This window comes from Oncorhynchus mykiss, chromosome 1, assembly GCF_057628025.1.
Source record: "Oncorhynchus mykiss isolate SJ-2025 chromosome 1, ASM5762802v1, whole genome shotgun sequence".
NCBI lineage: Eukaryota > Metazoa > Chordata > Actinopteri > Salmoniformes > Salmonidae > Oncorhynchus > Oncorhynchus mykiss.
In genome coordinates this window covers 75,161,785-75,184,006 of record NC_143022.1, presented here as the reverse complement: position 1 = coordinate 75,184,006, position 22,222 = coordinate 75,161,785, and the positions used below count along the sequence as shown (strand labels likewise).

At 44.5% G+C, this 22,222-nt stretch overlaps 1 protein-coding gene across 13 annotated transcripts in view; it reads left to right on the top strand.

Moving 5' to 3' along the window:
* The first annotated feature begins 1,072 nt into the window (after nucleotides 1-1,072).
* The window catches only part of LOC110528651 (regulating synaptic membrane exocytosis protein 1), a 65,261-nt gene continuing 44,111 nt past the window's right edge, over nucleotides 1,073-22,222 (top strand). For all 13 annotated transcript variants that reach the window (XM_090239918.1, XM_090239910.1, XM_090239897.1 and 10 more), the window contains exons 1-4: nucleotides 1,073-1,697; nucleotides 5,915-5,989; nucleotides 17,076-17,295; nucleotides 19,352-19,363. In XM_090239918.1, the coding sequence (XP_090096044.1) occupies nucleotides 1,534-1,697; nucleotides 5,915-5,989; nucleotides 17,076-17,295; nucleotides 19,352-19,363 (471 nt within the window). In that variant the 5' untranslated portion in view covers nucleotides 1,073-1,533. The remainder of the gene's footprint in view (nucleotides 1,698-5,914; nucleotides 5,990-17,075; nucleotides 17,296-19,351; nucleotides 19,364-22,222) is intronic.

The following is a 22,222-nucleotide window of genomic DNA, read 5'->3' as shown; positions in this document are numbered from 1 at the left end:
TGGTAGGCTGATATTGTGTATGAATTGGGGCTGGTTCTTTGAAAACATGATTTTCTTGAAAGCTGGATAGCCTATGACATAAAATCCCCATTCGCTCCTACAAACATTGACTTTCTTAGCATGGAATCACCGGCTGTTATTAGATTGAGCTGCAAAACCTGTAGCACTACACATACTGTAGCAGAGCTGTGAAACACCTGCGTCTGGCTAAAGTGGAAGACTTATGATATGAAAGGAAAATCAGTAGTACAACTGAATGCATTCAACTGAAATGTGTCTCCCGCATTCTCTGAGTCAGAGAGGTGCGGGGAGCTGCCTTAATCGAGCACCTCAAACAGGCAGCCAACAGACAGGCTACAACTCGGTTGGAGCTAAATTCAATGAATGAGACTATAATATGTAGTATTATACAACGGCTTCGTTTCGTGGCTATGACCACATTACATCCACGATAAAAATTTCATAACATATGGCCTCTCAAGTATTATTGCTTATTTATACAATGGGTGGTTTAGAATTCCCGTTGTTAGAGTTTATCCTGCACATGATGTAGGCTACTAGACAACATACACATGGCCACATTCATAAAAAGTGGCATCCTTTACGTCGTTAACTAGCAACGTACTATATACTACAACAACTTTTTAGCCTAATAAAGTTACATGTTTTATGAAAAAAGGCGTGGAAACTTGGATTATCCGTCTCATGTAGAACCTCGTCGCCGGCTGCCCACTGCACTGTCCGTGGTCCTGAAATGGGCGCATGCACATTTTCATTGAATGGAAGATAGGCCTATAGAACAACCACCAGAACGCTAAATTTGTGTTGCGAGTATTTTGAGCTAGGGTCTTAACAAGATTCACCAGCACTACTGACACTCACACGCACGTGTTTGTGCCAGGTGCTCGTATAAGGAAAGAAGGAATGGAGGAAGGGCGCGCGTCACTAGCACGCTTCGATTGGTGAAGTGAAATATAATATTTAGCACGCGCCTCGTACGGCGAGCCCCCATTCTCAAATGAGAATGCGCGCTCCCTGCGTGAGAAGGTGCGCGCGCTTCAGGGGCTGCGGTCCCATTGACGGTTCTACATCTCCGTGACAGCAGCAGCATCAGCAGCAGAGCGCGGCAGTGGTGTAAAACAAGAAGCCCACCTAGCCAGCGTTCCAGACTGGGCAGCGGTAGAGAAACATCGCTCTGCGTTGAACGAAGCTAGCTTCACCAGGGGGCCGAGTAGCCTATCATTCTCTGCCGGAGACATGGGCTCCCCGTAACTGGAGGTGGAGGGGAGGGGAGAGGAGGGCGGGTGGGGGGTGGGGGGGAGAAAAGAAAAGAGCGAGAGAGAGGAAGAGAGAGAGAAAGAGAAAAGGCGACTAGGAACCGAAGAAGCACTCCCACCGTGGGTGCCTGCCACCATGGGAGCCTTGCATCACTTGCCCGAGCCGTTGCTTCGTCCATGGGCCATGTCGTGATCCGTGGGCACCGCCAGCGGGATTTCTGTCAGTGATCCTAGCCGCCAAAGAGAGGGGGAGAAGATGTCCGCCTCGGTGGGCCCTCCGGGCGGCGCGCGTCCACCCGTCGTGCCGGCGTCCATGCCCGAACCGGACCTGAGCCATCTGACAGAGGAGGAGAGGAAGATCATAATGGCCGTGCTAGCTCGACAGAAGGAGGAGGAGGAGAAGGAAGAGGCCATGTTAAAGTAAGGGAGATACTGGGGCTATTTCCGCTCTGGAGATGCTGGGGAGATGTTGTGCAGAGATGCTGCCATACTGCCGCTAGGCTACCAATAGGCTAACAAACCTATACACATATCTGTCTATCTAACCTACTCATGGCACTAAGGTGCAGCATAGACTGTCGATGTGTGTAGTGATTTGCTGTAGTGAGTGTGTGTGTGTAGGTTATGTGTTTATCAGCATGTAGGCTATCCCTCGGTGTATCCTTGTTATATGGACCATGGTATCAGCAACTCTTGATTGTGATCATACAGAATGCCAGTGGACAGCTCCATGCATGTGAGACTGCCTACTTTAGTGTTCAATGGTCAGCTGCACTCCCCTAACATGAGATGGTAGCTCCTATATTGCCCCAGCTCCTCTCACGGCAAAGATAGTGTAGCTTATTTCAGTCTCAACCATCTATAGCCTACATTTTAGCCTACAGAGTCAAGGATGACCTAACAAGATGTCCTAACATGAATTGAGAGTTTGTGTGTGAGAGAGAGAGAGGGGGGGGGGGGGGGGGGGGGAGCTTTTGAGTAAGAGTGTGTTGGGTCAGGCCCGTCACAGGTGTAAGAGACGAAGAGGGGACAGGAAGGGAGGGAGAGAGAGAGAGAGAGAAAAGGGGTAGGTCGTCCCCGAGACACACAGCAGCTTCACACTCTACTGTCTTTTAGTACCCGGACACAAATAAACGAACATCAGACTCATTTCTTCTCAACCGCTCCCATTTCCCCCAATGCAAGTATGTGTTCTGTCATATCCGAACAATTCTAAACCGCTGGCTATATAGGTTCTAAATAACCTATAGCCCAGGCTAGTATATTCCCAAGCACAGCTTCTGTATGCTACAGACAGGCTAACAGCAGGCTGCGATTGCACAGCATCATTCGACCGAGATTCTGTCATTTCTGCGTGTAAAATCAGTGAAACAGCATCTCTGCCCTAGCAGTGTGTTTCCAGTGCTTGAATTGGGCAGGAGCTCACGGAACAGAGTACCAGCACCTCAACTGTTCTACTGCTTGAGCTCCTGTTCTTCTTTTAGAATATTAGCTCAAAAGTATTGTGGAGCTACTGCACCTAAATATAAACAGTACCGGCATCCAAAATGAGTACAGGCACCAATTTGAGTTGAAGTCAAGCACTGTGTGTTTCCATCCCATATCTCAACAGCTGTTTGCGTGTACGTTTGTTGCTTTGGTGACCGGGTGCGGTTGAGTATCAGCCCAATGTAGGCCAGCACCAGCACTCTCGCATCAGCCTACAGCAGCCCATCTTGACAGAAAGGCTACAGTAAACGCATGTAACCTAGTTTATGTGTTGTTTTATTACAGTGGATGATGGTCAAAAACAGCCTGTGCTATTTTAGTATTTTCACACATAGAGCGCGAGCCAGTGTGGAAGGAGCAGGTATGTTGTATTTGTCACGACAACAATTCTGAGGTTTATCATCGTGAGTTAAATTGAACCCCTTTCTGGGTAGCATATTTCTCCACGGATAGTCTGACAAACTGCAGCGAGGTGATATGACGTCAGACCACAGTCACTGCTATCGCATAGTCTTATATAGAATGAATAACTAGGCTCCCATGAGAACCCCTTCTTCTCTGCTATTCACGTCTGTGTTCTATTTTTGGCTCCTTTTGCAGAGTGCTAGCCCTGCATTGAATCTGCAGATCGATTCATTGCATCTAAAGAAAGAACTGTCCAATGCACAAGTGGTCATGCATTATTTTCATCATTTTCATCATAGGCGCAAGACTATATTTCAGCTCTGCCTTATTGCTAGTCGGAGCACATAAGCTACTGTAGCATGTGTGTGTGTGTGTATGCATGCTTGCATGGTGTGCTGTGTGATCTAAATTGGGACCTATGCTACAGTAGGCTATGTGCCCACACTCTAGCGATAAGGCAACGCTGAAAACAGCCTCTTCTAAGTCTTACATCCACAGAACTCACCTACATGTATATCCTATAGGATCGTTTACTCTAATCACAACATCAGCTCATGGTAGACCCAGGCTGGACTGATATGTCATCTAATCTAATTCTATGCTGTAAATCCGTTTGATGAACCCGCTAATGTGAGAAGCGCTGATGAAACCTGAAGAGAGCAGTGTGGCCACAGTAGCCTAGTACGAACACACACACACACACACACACACACACACACACACACACACACACACACACACACACACACACATATGCTGGAATTCAATCCAACCCGCCATATCAATGTTTACACAGTGCTTTTGTATTCATACTACAGTAACTGCCTGTGCATGTGCAGTGTGGGTGTATGTTCTGTATGTGGAGATATTTTCCTGGATAGGTCACATAGTCAGGAAAAAAACCTGCTGGTTGTAAGAACACAGTGTGCTCCTCTGCTACTGTAACCTAAGAAGGAGGTTTTGCTTCTACATCAACCTTTTCACCCAATCGGTGTAATTGAAGTTGGGAGGTTTGAACAGCTATACTAGACAGTCAGACACTCATCTAATGACAGCTCAAACACAATGTGTTTGAGCTGTCATTAGATGGGTGTCTGACTGTGAGTGGCTAACTAACATTGAGTGGCTGCTGCCAACACACTGACTCAACTCCAGCCACTTTAATAATGGGAATTGATGGGAATTGATGTAAAATATATCACTAGCCACTTTAAACAATGCTACTTAATATAATGTTTACATACCCTACATATTTATCTCATATGTATACGTATATACTGTACTCTATATCATCTACTGCATCTTTATGTAATACATGTATCACTAGCCACTTTAAACTGTGCCACTTTGTTTACATACTCATCTCATATGTATATACTGTACTCGATACCATCTACTGCATCTTGCCTATGCCGCTCTGTACCATCACTAATTCATATATCTTTATGTACATATTCTTTATCCCTTTACACTTGTGTGTATAAGGTAGGAGTTTTGGAATTGTTAGCTAGATTACTCGTTGGTTATTACTGCATTGTCGGAACTAGAAGCACAAGCATTTCGCTACACTCGCATTAACATCTGCTAACCATGTGTATGTGACAAATCAAATTTGATTTGATGTGTTGTTACAGATCTGTCACTCCTTTCAGTTTTAGACAGAACACATCATGTTGTGGGGTTCTCTTCGTGTTTTCTCTGTGATCAAGATGATCAGAGGACCCATTGATGTGTATTTAACATTTATGGGAAAAATAATATATCCGATAGTAATTTCGAGATAAAAGTGAAAAACATACTTTTGTATAATAATTTTATCAGAGATTTTATTGTTTTCTAAGTCAAAGTTGTGTAGTTATAAAATATGGTGAATCACGTTTTTGTAATTGATTATCTACCTAGCAACTACTTTTCTCTATTCTGATTAATCAGATGTTGGTTAATTGTTGAAGAAGAACAGGAAGTAGTGGAGTAGATGGTCACGTTCCCCTGCTCAGACGTTGCATTCATCAACCAATTGTTGTGTGCCACGTCATCGACTGTCAGATTTCTATAACATATGATGTGGTTAGCTGATACTTACGATACCTATCCAGGCACTGTAGGATCTGGCATGTGTCAGCAACACCTGGGCAGAGGAATACGCCTGATGTATTTCATGTTTATTTATTTTACCAGGTAAGTTGACTGAGAACACATTCTCATTTACAGCAACAGACTGGGGAATAGTTACAGGGGAGAGGAGGGGGGATGAAAGAGCCAATTGGAAGCTAGGGATGATTAGGTGGCCATGATGGTATGAGGGCCAGATTGGGAATTCAGCCAGGACACCGGGGTTAACACCCCTACTCTTACAATAAGTTCCAACGGGATATTTTAGTGACCACAGAGTGTCAGGACACCTGTTTAACCCATCCGAAAGACGGCACACTACACAGGGCAATGTCCCCAATCACTCCCCTGGGATCTTCTGCTCAGAGGTTCCATGCATCAACCAATGATCGCGTGCCACGTCATCGACTGTGTAGTCGGCCACCAGATTGCTATAACATATCTGGTTAGCTGATATGTTAAATACTTATCCAGGCATTGTAAGATCTGGCAGGCGTCAGCAACTGTGTAAATGTCTAAATCGAGTCATACGTCCACCTTCTAAAAGAACCCTCAAACTGCACCATTGTATACATTATTAACATAATTTTCTGACAAAATTCCAACAACATTGTCCCTCTTGTGTGTTTCAGGGAGGAGAAGCCCATCCAAGCAAGAACTGTGAACCTGGTTGGGCAGAAGAAGCCTCCTCAGCAAAACGATGTCCGGTAAAAACCATTATACAACCATATTTTGCTGTCTGTTATTTCTTTTCATGTTGAGTTGGTTATTCTAACATAGTCTTGGGGCGGTCAGAAGACCTGGGTTCGAACCCAGTCTGTCACATTGGTGGCTAAAGCTGGTTATGGGTCTTTGATGACAAGGTGGTTAAAAGGGAGTGAAATGTAACAGATGAGCTGGTGAACTTAACTATCTTCACATAATGAGTAACCTTGCCTTAGACCAGAGGGATATACTACGATTGAAGCTTCAGTTAGCTTCATGTTCAAGCTCAATCTTCATCCATACTATGAAGGGGAATATTACTCATCCGCCTGCCGCTAACTCTAGCAGGCTTTTAACGGCGCATGCATGTCACCTGTGGCTAGTTGAATGCCAAACTCTTCATTGAGACCATGATGAAACATCACTCTATGGGAGAGTCAGAACTCTTAATTGAGACAATGCTGAAACATCAATCTATGGGAGAGTCAGAACTCTTAATTGAGACAATGCTGAAACATCAATCTATGGGAGAGTCAGAACTCTTCATTGAGACCATGATGAAACATCACTCTATGGGAGAGTCAGAACTCTTCATTGAGACAATGCTGAAACATCAATCTATGGGAGAGTCAGAACTCTTCATTGAGACAATGCTGAAACATCAATCTATGGGAGAGTCAGAACTCTTCATTGAGACCATGATGAAACATCACTCTATGGGAGAGTCAGAACTCTTCATTGAGACAATGCTGAAACATCAATCTATGGGAGAGTCAGAACTCTTCATTGAGACAATGCTGAAACATCAATCTATGGGAGAGTCAGAACTCTTCATTGAGACAATGCTGAAACATCAATCTATGGGAGAGTCAGAACTCTTCATTGAAACAATGCTGAAACATCAATCTATGGGAGAGTCAGAACTCTTCATTGAAACAATGCTGAAACATCAATCTATGGGAGCGTCAGTGTCGCGTTTTCATTTGTGCCGAAATCTAAATTAAAGAAAAGTTATCTTGCAAATTCAGCAGGCTAGTGTGTTGGAGTGCCGTGTTTATTTGATTACTTATCGTTAATGGCGTCTTTGGTGTGCTTTTCAATGAACAAGCATCTCCCCCCCCCCCCATTCCTATTGATAAAATAGTTGTATTTGTCATACACAAGTTTTACTGTGCGTAAAGTTTGAAATGCATTCTGTCATTACAAAATGTGTAATGTGCTAGGTATTTTAAAAATGACTATTATTTAATACACACAAAAAAATGAAGGGGATGAAGACACAATCTTTGTGAGAGGGAGGGAATCTGATTTCATCTGTCCTCAACTCGTGGCTCAGACACTTTTATTCAGAATAAATGTAGTAAGCCCTGAGTTAGCCTGCCCGGTAGCAGGTTAGATCTGAATGATTCGTTGCCATAGAAATGTACCTGGCTAAAAGGTGAGCCACTTTCGTGGTACCGGTTATCCCGAGTTGAACTCAGAGTTGACCAAAGTTACCACGCTAACTCCTCAAACCACGTACGTAGTATAGGGCTTGGAAGACTTGTGTTAGCTCCCAAGCTAATGTCAACCACAACATTCCACAACCCAGTGAGAAGATGGACATCACCTGTTAATTAGCTCTTACTGTGCTATTGAACCATCATTGAGTCTTTGACATGGGTTTGTGTTATGGATATGTGGTTAAGCGTGATGCCCCTAACGGCTGGTCCAGGGTCAGATATTCTATATCCTCCTAATGGTCAGAAGGTTAGAATTTGGATTTGGGTAACCTGAGCCCAGATGTCTAGTAAGGGACGACTTCCTATCTCTTTGGATCTGATGAGGAAAACAGCCAGTATTCACCCAGAGTGATAAGTATGTCATATTGAAGTACCGGTATGTCAACTATCAGTCCAGCATCTAAGGCCCCTTTGACTGAGGTGAGTTTGAGGATGCAGTTGAGAATGTGTGCGTCTGCGGGAGCTGTGGTCAGTACTTTAGGCTTATGTCTGTAATGGAGATTGAGTCTGCAGCACAATGAACACGTTGTGTGTGTATATACTGTAGGTCATTATTTCTATGCGGTCGTGCACTTTAACATTTTGTGCGTGTGAGTGGTTGTGCATGCGAGTGTGTGTGTGTGTGCGCTTCATGTGTGTGTTTTGCGCAAGCATGCATGCGTGTGTGAGAGGTTGGATCAGAGAGCGGTGGGATTAAGGGGCAAATCAGCTGGATCACATCTGCTTCCCCGAGGAATCCCGGAATGTGGCCCAATTATGACATCATACCATGGAATCCCGGTCACTATTCCGACATATACGGAATGTCAGCAGGCCGGTCTGAACTTTATTTCTGGATTAAGATATGCTTATCATATCTGGCCATTTCTCAAATGACATCATATCCCCCACATAATGCATTTTTGACCTTAGCTACTTTCCCTGGTCAAAAGCGGTGAACTGTAAGTAGTTGTGTATCATTTGACATGCAGGCTATTATCTGTTTTTCTCTGATTCTAGATGAGCATAGATGTGGATCTGTGATATGAATTCAGGAAGCTCAAGTAATGGAAAGCATATTTGTGTCAAGGGTAGTGAAGTGAACTCAGAATGCATTAATGGTAGACCTACTCATTCTGTTGATAGACGGAAAAGCTTCCATAACTCTCAGTACATTAAAGAGATGACCCCTCAAAAGCCATGTCTTCCCCCTTGCCCACAGAGCAAAATAGGCTATGTAAGACAACTTCTTAGAATCAGCATCACCTACCGCCATGTAACATTCTCACTAAAACTCATGTCAAACATTAACAAATTCTCTAACTTTACTCTGAGTGTACAAATCTGCTCTTTCCATGACATAGACTGACCAGGGGAGTCCAGGTGAAAGCTATGATCCCTTATTGATGCCACTTGTTGAATCCACTTCAATCAGTGTTGATGAAGGGGAGGAGACAGTTTAAAGAAGGATTTTTAAGCCTTTAGACAATCGAGACATGGATTGTGTATTTGTGCCATTCAGAGGGTGAATGGGAAAGATAAAATATGTAAGTGCCTTTGAAAGTGGTATGGCAGTAGGTGCCAGGCGCACCAGTTTGAGTGTGTCCAGAACTACAACACTGCTGGGTTTTCACGCTCAACAGTTTCCCGTGTGTATCAAGAATGAAGTCAACATGGGACAGCATCCCTGTGGAATGCTTTCAACACTTTGTAGAGTCCAAACCCGACAACTTGAGGCTGTTCCTAGGGCTAAGGGTTTGAGGAGGGGGGGGGGGGGGGGGGTGCAACTCAGTATTAGGAAGGTATTCCTAATATTTGTACACTCAAATCAAATCAAATTGTATTAGTCACATGCGCCGAATACAACAGTAGACCTTATAGTGAAATGCTTACTTACGAGCCCCTAACCAACAATACAGTTTAAAAAAATACAAATAAGAAATAAAAGTAACAAGTAATTCAAGAGCAGCAGTAAAATAACAATAGCGAGACTATATACAGGGGCGTACCAGTGCAGAGTCAATGTGGGGCGGCACCGGTTAGTTGAGGTAATATGTACATGTAGGTAGAGTTATTAAAGTGACTATGCATAGATGATAACAACAGAAGTAGCAGTGGTGTAAAGGGGGGGGGGGATGCAATTAGTCTGGGTAGCCATTTGATTAGGTGTTCAGGAGTCTTATGGCTTGGGGGGTAGAAGCTATTTAGAAGCCTCTTGGACCTACTGTAGACTTGGCGCTCTGGTACCGCTTGCCGTGCGGTAGCAGAGAGAACAGTCTTTGACTTGGGTGGCTGGAGTCTTTGACAGTTTTTAGGGCCTTCCTCTGACACCACCTGGTATAGAGGTCCTGGATGGCAGGAAGCTTGGCCCCGGTGATGTACTGGGCCGTTCACACTACCCTCTGTAGTGCCTTGCGGTCGGAGGCTGAGCAGTTGCCATACCAGGCAGTGATGCAACCAGTCAGGATGCTCTTGATGGTGCAGCTGTAGAACCTTTTGAGGATCTGAGGAGCAATGCCAAATCTTTTCAGTGGGGAATAGGTTTTGTCGTGCCCTCTTCACGACTGTCTTGGTGTGCTTGGACCAGTGTATATTTACCATACAGAGCTTACATTACTCTCCCCTCCACAACATGGATGTATCTATAAGGCCTAGCTTATGTCGCTGATATACCCCATTGAGCAGAGAGACCCCTGATAGGACTAGGATACTAGCCAATCACAGAGTGCAGGAAGTGACTTCCCGGCCAATCTCAAAACCTCAGGAGGGAACTGGAGTGTTACTGGGCCATTGCCATGGCGCCAGGGTCAGGAGACTGCTATCCAATCACATGTGTAGTTCCTGACTGCTTATTTCTATGTATCTTTACAGGTGAAAGCATGGCTACTGTCCCGACAACTAGAGAAGCACAGTTAGCACACAGCTAACTCAACACAACCTAGCATGACTTGTACTGTATCTTTCTGTAACTACAGGATATTGTTCCCTGTATGGTGTGAGGTTTGTGTGTGTGTGTGATTGTAGATGGTGTCCACCCTGTTAAAGGTAGAGCTCTATACGACTGTGCCAAGCCATATGGAGCTCTGTCTGGGGAGCACACTACCCACTTAGCTCTGCTGTTGGCTTTGGTGCTCTCTCCATCTGTCTTCCTCATCTTTTCTCCCCATCTATCTATTTCTAGCGGCCAATCTCTTTCTCTATATCGTCCTCTTTATCTCCCTCCCTCTGTCTTTTATCTGTATTCTCGACATCCTCAGGTATCTGGCTAATGACTGTGCGTGCACGTGGGTGCGCATGGGTGCGTGTGTGTGTGTGTGTGCGTGCGTGTGTGCGTGACATTAGTGCTCTTTAAGCCTGTGACGGTGTGTAAGTAAGGAGGTGTGTTCTTGACAGAGCGGAATGTCTTCTCAAGTGGACTGACTCTCCCTCTTTTCTCTCTCCATCCCTCACTCTCTCTTTCTCTGCTGGTAAATGTTATTGTCTTGGAGCTGCAGGCTTGTTGAAGTCCCACTCAATAATGAGGATAGGCCCTCCAGACCAGTCTAGGACACGTGAACGCTCCTATTGAAGGAGAGAGTAATGTCACTCCATGTATCCAAGAGAGTTTGTGTTGCAGTCAACAATCAATACAATGCATGTGTCTTGACGTTGGTATGTTGTGAATCAGGGTTGGTGAATCAGTACTGGCGAAGTGAACCTACAGTACATAACCACTAAGAAGGGTACCCAGTATAGGGTTGAGGGAAGAGGGAGGCAGAGATGGAGGGGAAAGAGTGAGCGTGTGGTGGAGAGAAATGTGTGAGAGAGCAGCTGAGCTGAATAGAGCAAGAAAAGGAAGAGAGAGACACATTAAAAAGAATTAACAAAAAAACAGAGCAAACTAGAATGCTATTTGGCCCTAAACAGAGAGTACACAGTGGTGGAATACCTGACCACTGTGACTGACCCAAACTTGAGGAAAGCTTTGACTATGTACAGACTCAGTGAGCATAGCCTTGCTATTGAGAAAGGCCGCCGTTGGCAGACTTGGCTCTCAAGAGAAGACAGGCTATGTACACACTGCCCACAAAAGGAGGTGGAACCTGAGCTGCACTTCCTGACAATATTAGAGAGACACATTTCCCTCAGATTACACAGATCCACAAAGCATTAAAAAACAAACCCTATTTTGATAAACTCTTATATCTTTTGGGTGAAATACCACAGTGTGCCATCAGAGCAGAAAGATTTGTGACCTTTTGCCACAAGAAAAGGTCAACCAGTGAAGAACAAACACCATTGTAAATAAACTCAGCAAAAAAAAAAAGTCCCTTTTTCAGGACCCTGTCTTTCAAAGATAATTCATAAATTCCCATAACTTGCAGGTGCCTTGGTGGAGAGTGAGTTAACATCTCACAGCAAGAACTGGCAAATCTGGTGCAGTCCCCGAGGAGGAGATGCACTGTAGTACTTAATGCAGCTGGTGGCCACACCAGATACTGACTGTTACTTTTGACCCCCCCCCCCCCCCCTTTGTTCAGGAACACATTATTAAATTTCTGTTAGTCACCTGTCTTCGGAACTTGTTCAGTTTATGTCTCAGTTGTTGAATCTTGTTATGTTCACACAAATATTTACACATGTTAAGTTTGCTGAAAATAAATGCAATTTGTATAAACGCAATGCAAACATATGTTTCCCATGCCAATAAAGCCCTTAAATTTAATTGAATATGGTTGTAAAAACACAGTGTACTCCTTTGCTATGGTAACCGAAGACTTCGGTTTTGCTTCTACATTCACCTTTTCACCCAATCGGTTGATTGTTGGGAGGTTTGAAGGGGAAAATCTAACCATAGTTGAGGAGTGTGCACACCAGAGGAGAGGGGGCGAAGGAGAGAGAGGTGGAGGCGGGGATGAGGGAGAGAGCTGAAGAAAGAGATGGATGGATGGTTGGAGAGGGGGAAGGTGACGCTATACACCACCCGGGCCACTCAGCATGGCGACAGATTTGCCGGAAGCAAAGGAGGGAGGGGGAAGTGCAGATCCTGCCAGGGAGAGAGAAAAACCTAAGAGAGTGAGAGACAGAAAGAGAGACTGTGGCTTACTGTGTGCCGCTGATTCCATATGGTGGTGAGATGCCGTCCAGAGCGGGAAGAGACCAACCTGTCTAGCAATAGGAACAGAGGAGAGTAAGTTAGTGGGCTAAACCAACTACCTTCCATAGACCAAAGTGTTATTCTGTCCTTTTGATATAAATAAGTTGTCATAAGCTTCAATCCCCTCCCACCTAAACCCAGGACCACACACACGTCTCTCCTTTATTCCAGCGCTACAGGGGACCAGTCACAAGGCTGGCACCCTTTACTGCTTTCCAATTTTGCAAATAGCAGGAGGAAGAAACTTGTTTATATTTTTTTTAAAGCTCGTCTATTATAGGACTGGGAAGTTACAGAAATCAATCAGGTGGATGACTCCTCCTGTTGAGAGAGAGAGAGAGATTCATTTCTAAATGGCTGTGAAGTGATTCTCTCTCGCTCTTCTTTGACACTCGCTCATTGTCTTTTGATTAATGTCCTCTTGCCTTTTGAATATCGATCTGAGATGAGAGGGTGAGTCATGAAGGGAACCCTTAGTCACTGCAGCTCTATCAGGTGGCGTGGGAGTGAGTTTATGAATGCTTATTGGTACAGATACAGAGTACCCATAGATCTCATGGCTCAGTCGGCTAGCAACACCAGGGTTGTGGGTTGGATTCCTGCATGGGGTACATACAGTATATTGGACATGTGTGTGTGACTGGTGGTGTGCAAAATCAAGCCCTAGCCCCTGCTCCATAGCCACTCTAAATAATAATATAGATTAGGTTCATATGTGACCGTTGGCCACCGAACACACCTTCTATCCCTCGGGCTTGCCCACCAGGTTCATCTGGTTGGCTGATCAAGAGCGTGGTTGTGCCAGTGTATTTAAGCAGAGCGCTTCCGTCCGTCTGGATAATTATTTTTTTTGTCTTTTGAAAGATTGGCGGGCTTTTGGAGGACAAGAGCAGGGACAGTGATAGCCCGAATGCAAAGAGTCTTAAAGATGTCTTTTGTAAGAATGGTGTATGTAACAGCGCCAGTAAACATTATACTGAGTTCCGCTCTCTTCCTTGGGCACACCAGCCTGAGTGAGTGCAAATTGGGGTTTATTCTCCACAAAATATTCAACTATTTAATAATTGAAGTTTCCAACACAGTCAGTTTCTTTCAATGGTCTCTGTTGAAAAAAAAATGCTCAATGATACATTTCCAGGTTAAGCGCACATAATTTCCATAGCAATCACATCTTAATTCTCCCAAGTGTCCTATGTTGAAGTTTACATAATCAAATCCATTTCACACATAAAACAATCAGCAGGCCCACTGCACTCACTCAGGCTGGCGTGCCCAAGGAGGAGGAGAGAGGAACTCAGTATAACGTTTACCGGTGCTGTTACACACACACACACACTATACTATAGTTACAAAATATTTGGGCTATCACTGGCCCCACTCTCGTCCTCCAAAGGCACGCCAACCTTCCGAATAACAAAACAATCTCCCAAATGGAAGGAAGCGCTCTGCTTAAATACACTGGCACAACCCTGCCCTTGATTTGCCAACCAGACGCACCTGGTGGGCAAGACAAAGGGCTAAAAGGCACATTAGTGGCCACCGGTCACATATTAACTCAAAGTCGCTTTGAATAAAAGCATCTGATGAATGACTATATTATTATTTAGAGTGGTTATAAGGAGTGTCTAGGGATAAGGGCTAGGGCTCGGGTTTTGTATTCAGCACTAAATACGCTTACAGTTCCCCTCAGTGAGAAACTATAACCGGAAACTTCTCCCAGCTGGTAACATGAGATTCCATTGCCCAGAATCCATTGCAATGGTGCCAGGAAATTCTCATATATCCCCATTCTCCTATGGAGTGTGAAGGAATTTTGGGAGTGAGGTTCACTCCTCAGTCCTGAAACAGTACCTATCCTCTTGCACCTAGAGCACCCGTCAAACCCATTCCACGGAGGGCTGAGTGGCTGCGGGCGATCGCTCCTCCCTTGTACTTGGTTGATGAATGAAGGTCATTAATTAGTAAGGAACACCCCTCAACTAGTCTATGTCTTAATTGAAAGGAAAAAACAAAAATCAGCAGACACTAGGCCCTCCATGGAATGAGTGTGACACCCCTGGCCTATAGAGACATCGTGTAGATCAGAATAAATCAGAATGTGTATAAACCTTTTACACATTGATGTGTATAAACATTAGCTTGGCATTGTCCTTTGATTGACTTGGTACTAGGGCTTTTCACCATATTGCACACGTGTGATGGGCTGTTTTTGGACTCAAGACACTGCCGGTATTGAGGACTTTAACATGAGCCATTGAGCAGCACAGCTCTACTATACGGGTGTCAGACATAGTGGAGACCAACCACACAGACCCATTGCTCCTCTGGGACATTTTGTGTGTGTGTGTGTGTGTGTGTGTGTGTGTGTGTGTGTGTGTGTGTGTGTGTGTGTGTGTGTGTGTGTGTGTGTGTGTGTGCTGGAGGATTTACAGCCAGCGCTGTATATGGTGACCAGGGCCATCCTGCCAGGGCTTGATGAATGGAGAACGGCGTGTGTGTCCGCACGACGTTTGTCCTTGTTAGGTGACGCAACGCACCGTGGCTGAGACACGGCTGGCTTTTCACGTCATCTAGAGGACTCCTTCCCCCTCGATTGGAGAGTACTGGGGAAATGATCGCTCTCCAATGCTCTGGATGAATAGCCACACCATTCACTGCTTGAGGTAGCAAGGTAGAGGCCCTAACATGATCAGACCCAATCGAAACCTCTAATCTCAGTATGCCTGTAAATCTGTGTGTATTTATGGATCTGCATTCCGTATTGTACAGTAGGCTTTGTTGTTGCTACTGTTGTCCTTGACTCTCTGCAAGCTTGTTAGTGCTGCATGGCGTAATTACTCCAGCAATTACTATATGGGACACTTCATGCTAATGTTGTTTTCCCAGAGTGAATTGTTGGCCCTATTTGGACTTGGACAAATGTGGATTTCACAAAGGGTTTATTTATATTGGGCTCCCGAGTGGCGCAGCGGTCTAAGGCACTGCATCTCAGTGCAAGAGACATCACTACAGTCCTTGGTTTGAATCCAAGCTGTATCACATCCAGCTTTGATTGGGAGTCCCATAGGGTGGCGCACAATTGGCCCAGCATGGTCCGGGTTTGGCCGGGGTAGGCCGTCATTGTAAATAAAAATTTGTTATTAATTGACTTGCCTAGTTAAATAAACGTTAAAAAAAATGAGAGAAAGTTGAATGGTGTGATTTGAAGGGAAGTGTGTGTTTGTGCTGGTAGAAGTAAAGCTTGGGCTCACTTTGGTTTAACCTTGTTTCTCATTCATGAATCTCAGTGTTTTCTAGCTTTTCTTAATGAGCGCCTGTCTGACAGTCTCCCCTGAATCTTGAAAGCTGAGTGCTCTCTCAGATCTCCTCATAAATACACATTTCTCTCTATTTATCTCTCTTCCTCTCTCTCTGTTTACCCATGAAGATGTTTTTAATTTACCCCTCAAAAAACATTCCACAACAGTGTTGCACAATCTAGTAGAGATTTAAGTTTAACTTTTCCCATCTGAGAGAGTTCGCCAGAGTAGTAGAGTCGGCTGCAGTCCAATAGTTAAAGATAGCTTCCTTCCCTCATCTTCTTCCCTTAATTGATTGGTGAAAGGAATGTTATGAATCCTTGCTCTCACCTATTGAACTGCGTTCGAGCGGTGGTTTCCTCAGAGGGGAGTAAGGAAGGATACATTTCTAAATTATTCAAACAGGACCTATGTATTTGAACGGGGCCTGTGACAGTTTGACTTAGTGAGAGTCATGGAGCTGAGGATATGAACCCTGAGGAGACCTAACAGCAGGTGACCCAGGTCTGACCTTTAGGGCCAATTGGTACCGGAGATGAGTCTGGGGGCGCTGACAGGAAGATGGGATGGGGAGTGATTTTGTCTTTGTGTGTGTATGTGTGTATTTACAGGGATACGATACAGGGATGTCACTGTTGGTGGGACAGTCCCGGGAGGAGGTTGTGTTTGTTTGTAGGTATGACAAGTGAACAGTTTGTTTTGTAACACCAGTAGTGTACTGAAGAATGTGGATTTATAGCCTAAGGCTAGCCTATAGCCTAAGGCTATAAATGACATTTACTCCTGAGGTGCTGACCTGTTGCACCCTCTACAGCCACTGTGATTATTATTTGACCCTGCTGATCATCTATGAACGTTTGAACATCTTGAAGAACGATCTGGCCTTAAGTGCCATGTACTCTTATAGTTTCCACCCGGCACAGCCAGAAGAGGACTGGCCACCCCTCAAAGCCTGGTTCCTCTCTAGATTTCTTCCTAGGTTCCTGCCTTTCTAGGGAATTTTTGCCACTGTGCTCCTACATCTGCATTGCTTGCTGTTTGGGGGGTTTTGACTGGGTTTCTGTACAGGTACTTTGTGACAACCCCTGATGTAAATGGGGTTTTATAAATACATTTTGATTTGGTTTGATTTAGCTAACTCTGTACCTTTCCATCCTTCCTGTTCTCTCAGAGGTATCCAGCAGCAGATGTGGAGCTACAGGGAGACGGTGCGGCGGGTGGGGGAGGAGACGCGCCGGCAGACCACCACGGGCCAGCACCGGGACGACGCTCCCACCTGTGGCATCTGCCACAAGACCAAGTTTGCTGACGGCTGTGGCAGCCTCTGCTCTTACTGCCAGACCAAGTTCTGTGCCCGCTGCGGAGGGAGGGTGTCCTTGCGCACCAACAGTGTAAGAGAAACTTGTAGACACACACACACAAATGCACACAAAAACGCCCCTGTTTACTCCACTTTCACTGACGGTGTGTAGTCTAAGCAGGGGCAAAGGTGTTTGTGTGTGTGTGTGTGTGTGTGTGTGTGTGTGTGTGCGTGCGTATTCTGCAGCAGTGCATGACCCAGGTGGAGGCTGGTAAAGGTTAATTGGGTATTAGACAGGGACTGGGGGCAGGGGGGAGGTCTCTGTGTTCCACCCTGGGGGGTTGGGCCTGGGCTACAGACATGTTGGGGTAGGGGTGGCCCCATGCAGGAAGCCCACCCAGCCACCCACAGTGTGATATTTAATGATCAACCTCTCCCCCACACATACATATATGCATGCACTGAAAGACACACACACACACACACACACACACACACACACACACACACACACACACACACACACACATACACACACACATTGGTTTTACTATACAAGTGGGGAACAAAACATTTATTACCATTAAAAATCATATTTTCCCTAAACCCTAACCTTAACCCCAAATCCCTAACCCTAATTCTAATACTAACTGTAAACATAACCCTAACCTTAACCCCAAATCCCTAACCCTAATTCTAATACTAACTGTAAACATAACCCTAACCTTAACCCCAAATCCCTAACCCTAATTCTAATACTAACTGTAAACATAACCCTAACCTTAACCCCAAATCCCTAACCCTAATTCTAATACTAACTGTAAACATAACCCTAACCTTAACCTCAAATCCCTAACCCTAATTCTAATACTAACTGTAAACATAACCCTAACCTTAACCCCAAATCCCTAACCCTAATTCTAATACTAACTGTAAACATAACCCTAACCTTAACCCCAAATCCCTAACCCTAATTCTAATACTAACTGTAAACATAACCCTAACCTTAACCCCAAATCCCTAACCCTAATTCTAATACTAACTGTAAACATAACCCTAACCTTAACCTCAAATCCCTAACCCTAATTCTAATACTAACTGTAAACATAACCCTAACCTTAACCCCAAATCCCTAACCCTAATTCTAATACTAACTGTAAACATAACCCTAACCTTAACCCCAAATCCCTAACCCTAATTCTAATACTAACTGTAAACATAACCCTAACCTTAACCCCAAATCCCTAACCCTAATTCTAATACTAACTGTAAACATAACCCTAACCTTAACCTCAAATCCCTAACCCTAATTCTAATACTAACTGTAAACATAACCCTAACCTTAACCCCAAATCCCTAACCCTAATTCTAATACTAACTGTAAACATAACCCTAACCTTAACCCCAAATCCCTAACCCTAATTCTAATACTAACTGTAAACATAACCCTAACCTTAACCCCAAATCCCTAACCCTAATTCTAATACTAACTGTAAACATAACCCTAACCTTAACCCCAAATCCCTAACCCTAATTCTAATACTAACTGTAAACATAACCCTAACCTTAACCCCAAATCCCTAACCCTAATTCTAATACTAACTGTAAACATAACCCTAACCTTAACCCCAAATCCCTAACCCTAATTCTAATACTAACTGTAAACATAACCCTAACCTTAACCCCAAATCCCTAACCCTAATTCTAATACTAACTGTAAACATAACCCTAACCTAACATTCTTTTTCTTTTTTTACTATCCTTGTGAGGACTTTTGGAACCCAAAAGGATAGTAAAGTTATACCTCACTCACTCACTCACTCACTCACTCACTCCCTAACGAGCAAAGTGTGGAGAGGCCAGGGGGTGTGAGAGAGGAACGATAGTTGTGGAGAGCTTTGAAACAGGGATTACCTACCTGTTGAGTCCCCCCCGCCCCACCACCTCAACTCATGATCAATCAGTCCTGCGCTGCTGTTAAGGACGTTTGTGTACCACCTCATTTTGATTTGCATGAAAACACTCTATCATCAGAAGGTGTGTTCTCTCAAGCAGGTTTGGATGTGACCTCATTTCACCTTGCCAATCTCTCCCTCCCATCTCTTTTTTCTTTTCCTCTCCCATGCCACCGGGATGCTTTGCAACAGGAGGACAAAGTGGTGAGTTGTTTCTCTTCCTGTGAAGTCATAGTAGTTCAGTGAACTTCATTTGCAACCAGAACATTTGCAGCATTTTACCAGCATCATGTTCTGTCATAGGGGTCCAAGGTGTAAATTCAGGAATGGGACTCATCAAGACCTTGAAGGGATAGTGCGATATTTTGGCAGTCAAGATCTTTTTCTACTTAGCCAGAGTCAAATGAATGAATGGATACCATAGTTATGTCTCTGTCTGCAGTTTGAAGTAAATTGCTAACTAGTGTTAGCGCAAGCTAGATGTACCTATAGACATTCAGTCATTGCTGGGGGAAAAAAGGTCTTACTTGCCAAAATCTTGCACTATTTCGTTAAGATATGTAGCCAACAAAAAGGTGGAACCTCCTCGAGTGTCGACCAACAGTACTCCACTAATGCTCACTAGACCACACAGTGTAACATTACATACCATTAGGTATTACTCCGGACATGCCTTTTACACCATACAGCACTCTTACAGTTATGTCCAGTTCCAAACCTTACACGCCCTTGGCCCCGTTCCCTCAGTGGAGCTGCCAAACCATCACTTTGTTGGTATTTGGCTCAGTGGTGCGTTGGCCTTCCAACAGTTCTTGAGAGTAGTGTAGACACTAGTATCCACCAACCCCCCTACAGCACAGTACAACAGCACTAACTCTAATGAGGCTTTGGCCTTCCAACAGTTCTTGAGAGTAGTGTAGACACTAGTATCCACCAACCCCCCTACAGCACAGTACAACAGCACTGACTCTAATGAGGCTTTGGCAGTACAAGCTGTAACTGAGTAGCATGTGTAAGCCCTGTGTATGACCTGTGTAGCCCTATGCATTGACTACGTAGCCTGGAGTGTAGGTTGTGGGGACTCTGCATATTGTTTGTGTTGCCCCAATGTCTAACCTATGCTGCCCTCTGTATCTGTTTCAAACCCATGATGGAAAAAAGAGAAAGCTCCTACGTTGAGACTATGTATCCCCTATGTATGGCCTATGTATGCATGCAGTCACTGTTTATAGCTTGCGTAGTCTATATATGTTGTGGCTAATGAGAAGCAGTGGCCATTATCTACAGCAGGTGTCCCCAATTACATTCAGCCGTGGGCCGATTTTTCCTTGAGTGGAAGGTCAGTTGGCCGGAATTTAGTTCTACCTAATTCCTGGTGATTGTACAGTGTTTTATGTCCAACATTGAACATTCAAAAAAAAATTATACAAATACATTTGTCAGATCTACAATGATGGCGGATCTCATGGTGAAATCTGTGTTTGTGCGTAAGCCAAGTGTTTCTCACAGAAAACGTTTTTGACGTCTGATTTATCTCCCAAGAGATCTCCCACTCTCTCCCCCTCCCCTCTCTCCCTCTTTCCCTCTCATTGTAACATCCTGGGCTGTTTTTAGAACGTAGTCACATCAGTGTTTGAGACTGTCTCAGGGTAGCGTTCAGTGTGTACACCAAGTGTCTATCCCTGCAGCAGTTTGGCTGAGATACAGAAACACACATCCATGTGTCATCTCCTCGGAGCGCAACAGCACCTCATGATTGCTATTGATCTCAGTCTCTAGTCTCGCTCCGCTCCGCCATTCATTCACTTCATTGAAATGTCTCATTGACTGGGACCTGAGGCAGAGCTGCCTCTCGGGTTCCTCCTGTTGTGTCACACATATAGATACAAGCCATACGTACATTATCACATTTGATGAAGCCTATATTATATTGTATCAATTGAACCTAAAGGAACCAGTATATTAACCCAAATTTCATCAATTAAATAAACAGATTGGCTGCAAAAGACTACTCATAGTTTCTCAGGGTACAAGTGGGTAAGGCTGGGATTTGGGTCAAACTGATCCTAGATCTGTCCAGGAGCCCCTCCATCCCTGTGGCCAGTACCAGGTGAGATTGAACCAACACACTGCAGCACAGAGACATCTAGTGGAGACAGGCAGAAGTACAGTAGACTTCCTGTCCTGGCATTACAGTAGTACTTTCAAGTTTTATTAGTCTCTGCAGGATACACATGGTATACACCATTCAATTATGATTACTTATAGAAATAATTACTTACAGATTCCTTCGGCAATGCAACAAAAATAAGAAATAATAAAACGTAACAATATGAACATAAAGTAAATGGATCAGTGGAATAGAATAAACATCAATCAATCAAATGTATTTATAAAGCCATTCTTACATCAGCCGATGTCACAAAGTGCTGAACATAAATCCAGCATAAAACCCCAAACAGCAAGCAATGCAGATGTAGAAGCACGGTGGCTAGGAAAAACACCCTAGAAAGGCAGGAACCTAGGAAGAAACCTAGAGAGGAACCAGGCTATGAGGGGTGGCCAGTCCTCTTCTGGCTGTGCCGGGTGGAGATTATAACAGAACATGGCCAAGATGTTCAAACATTCATAGATGACCAGCAGGGTCAGATAATAATAATCACAGTGGTTGTAGAGGGTGCAACAGGTCAGCACCTCAGGAGTAAATGTCAGTTGGCTTTTCATAGCCGATCACTCAGAGTTAGAGACAGCAGGTGCGGTAGAGAAAGAGTGCAAAACAGCAGGTCTGGGACAGGTAGCACGTCCAGTGAACAGATCAGGGTTCCATAGCTGCAGGCAGAAAAGTTGAAACTGGAGCAGCAGCATAACCAGGTGGACTGGGGACAGCAAGGAGTCATCCGGCCAGGTAGTCCTGAGGCATGGTCCTAGGGCGCAGGTCCTCCTCCGAGAGAGAGATAAGACAGGATAAATATTCCAGATATAACAGACTGACCCTAGCCTCCCGACTCATAAACTATTGCAGCATAAATACTGGAGGCTGAGACCGCTGTATTATACAGTAAG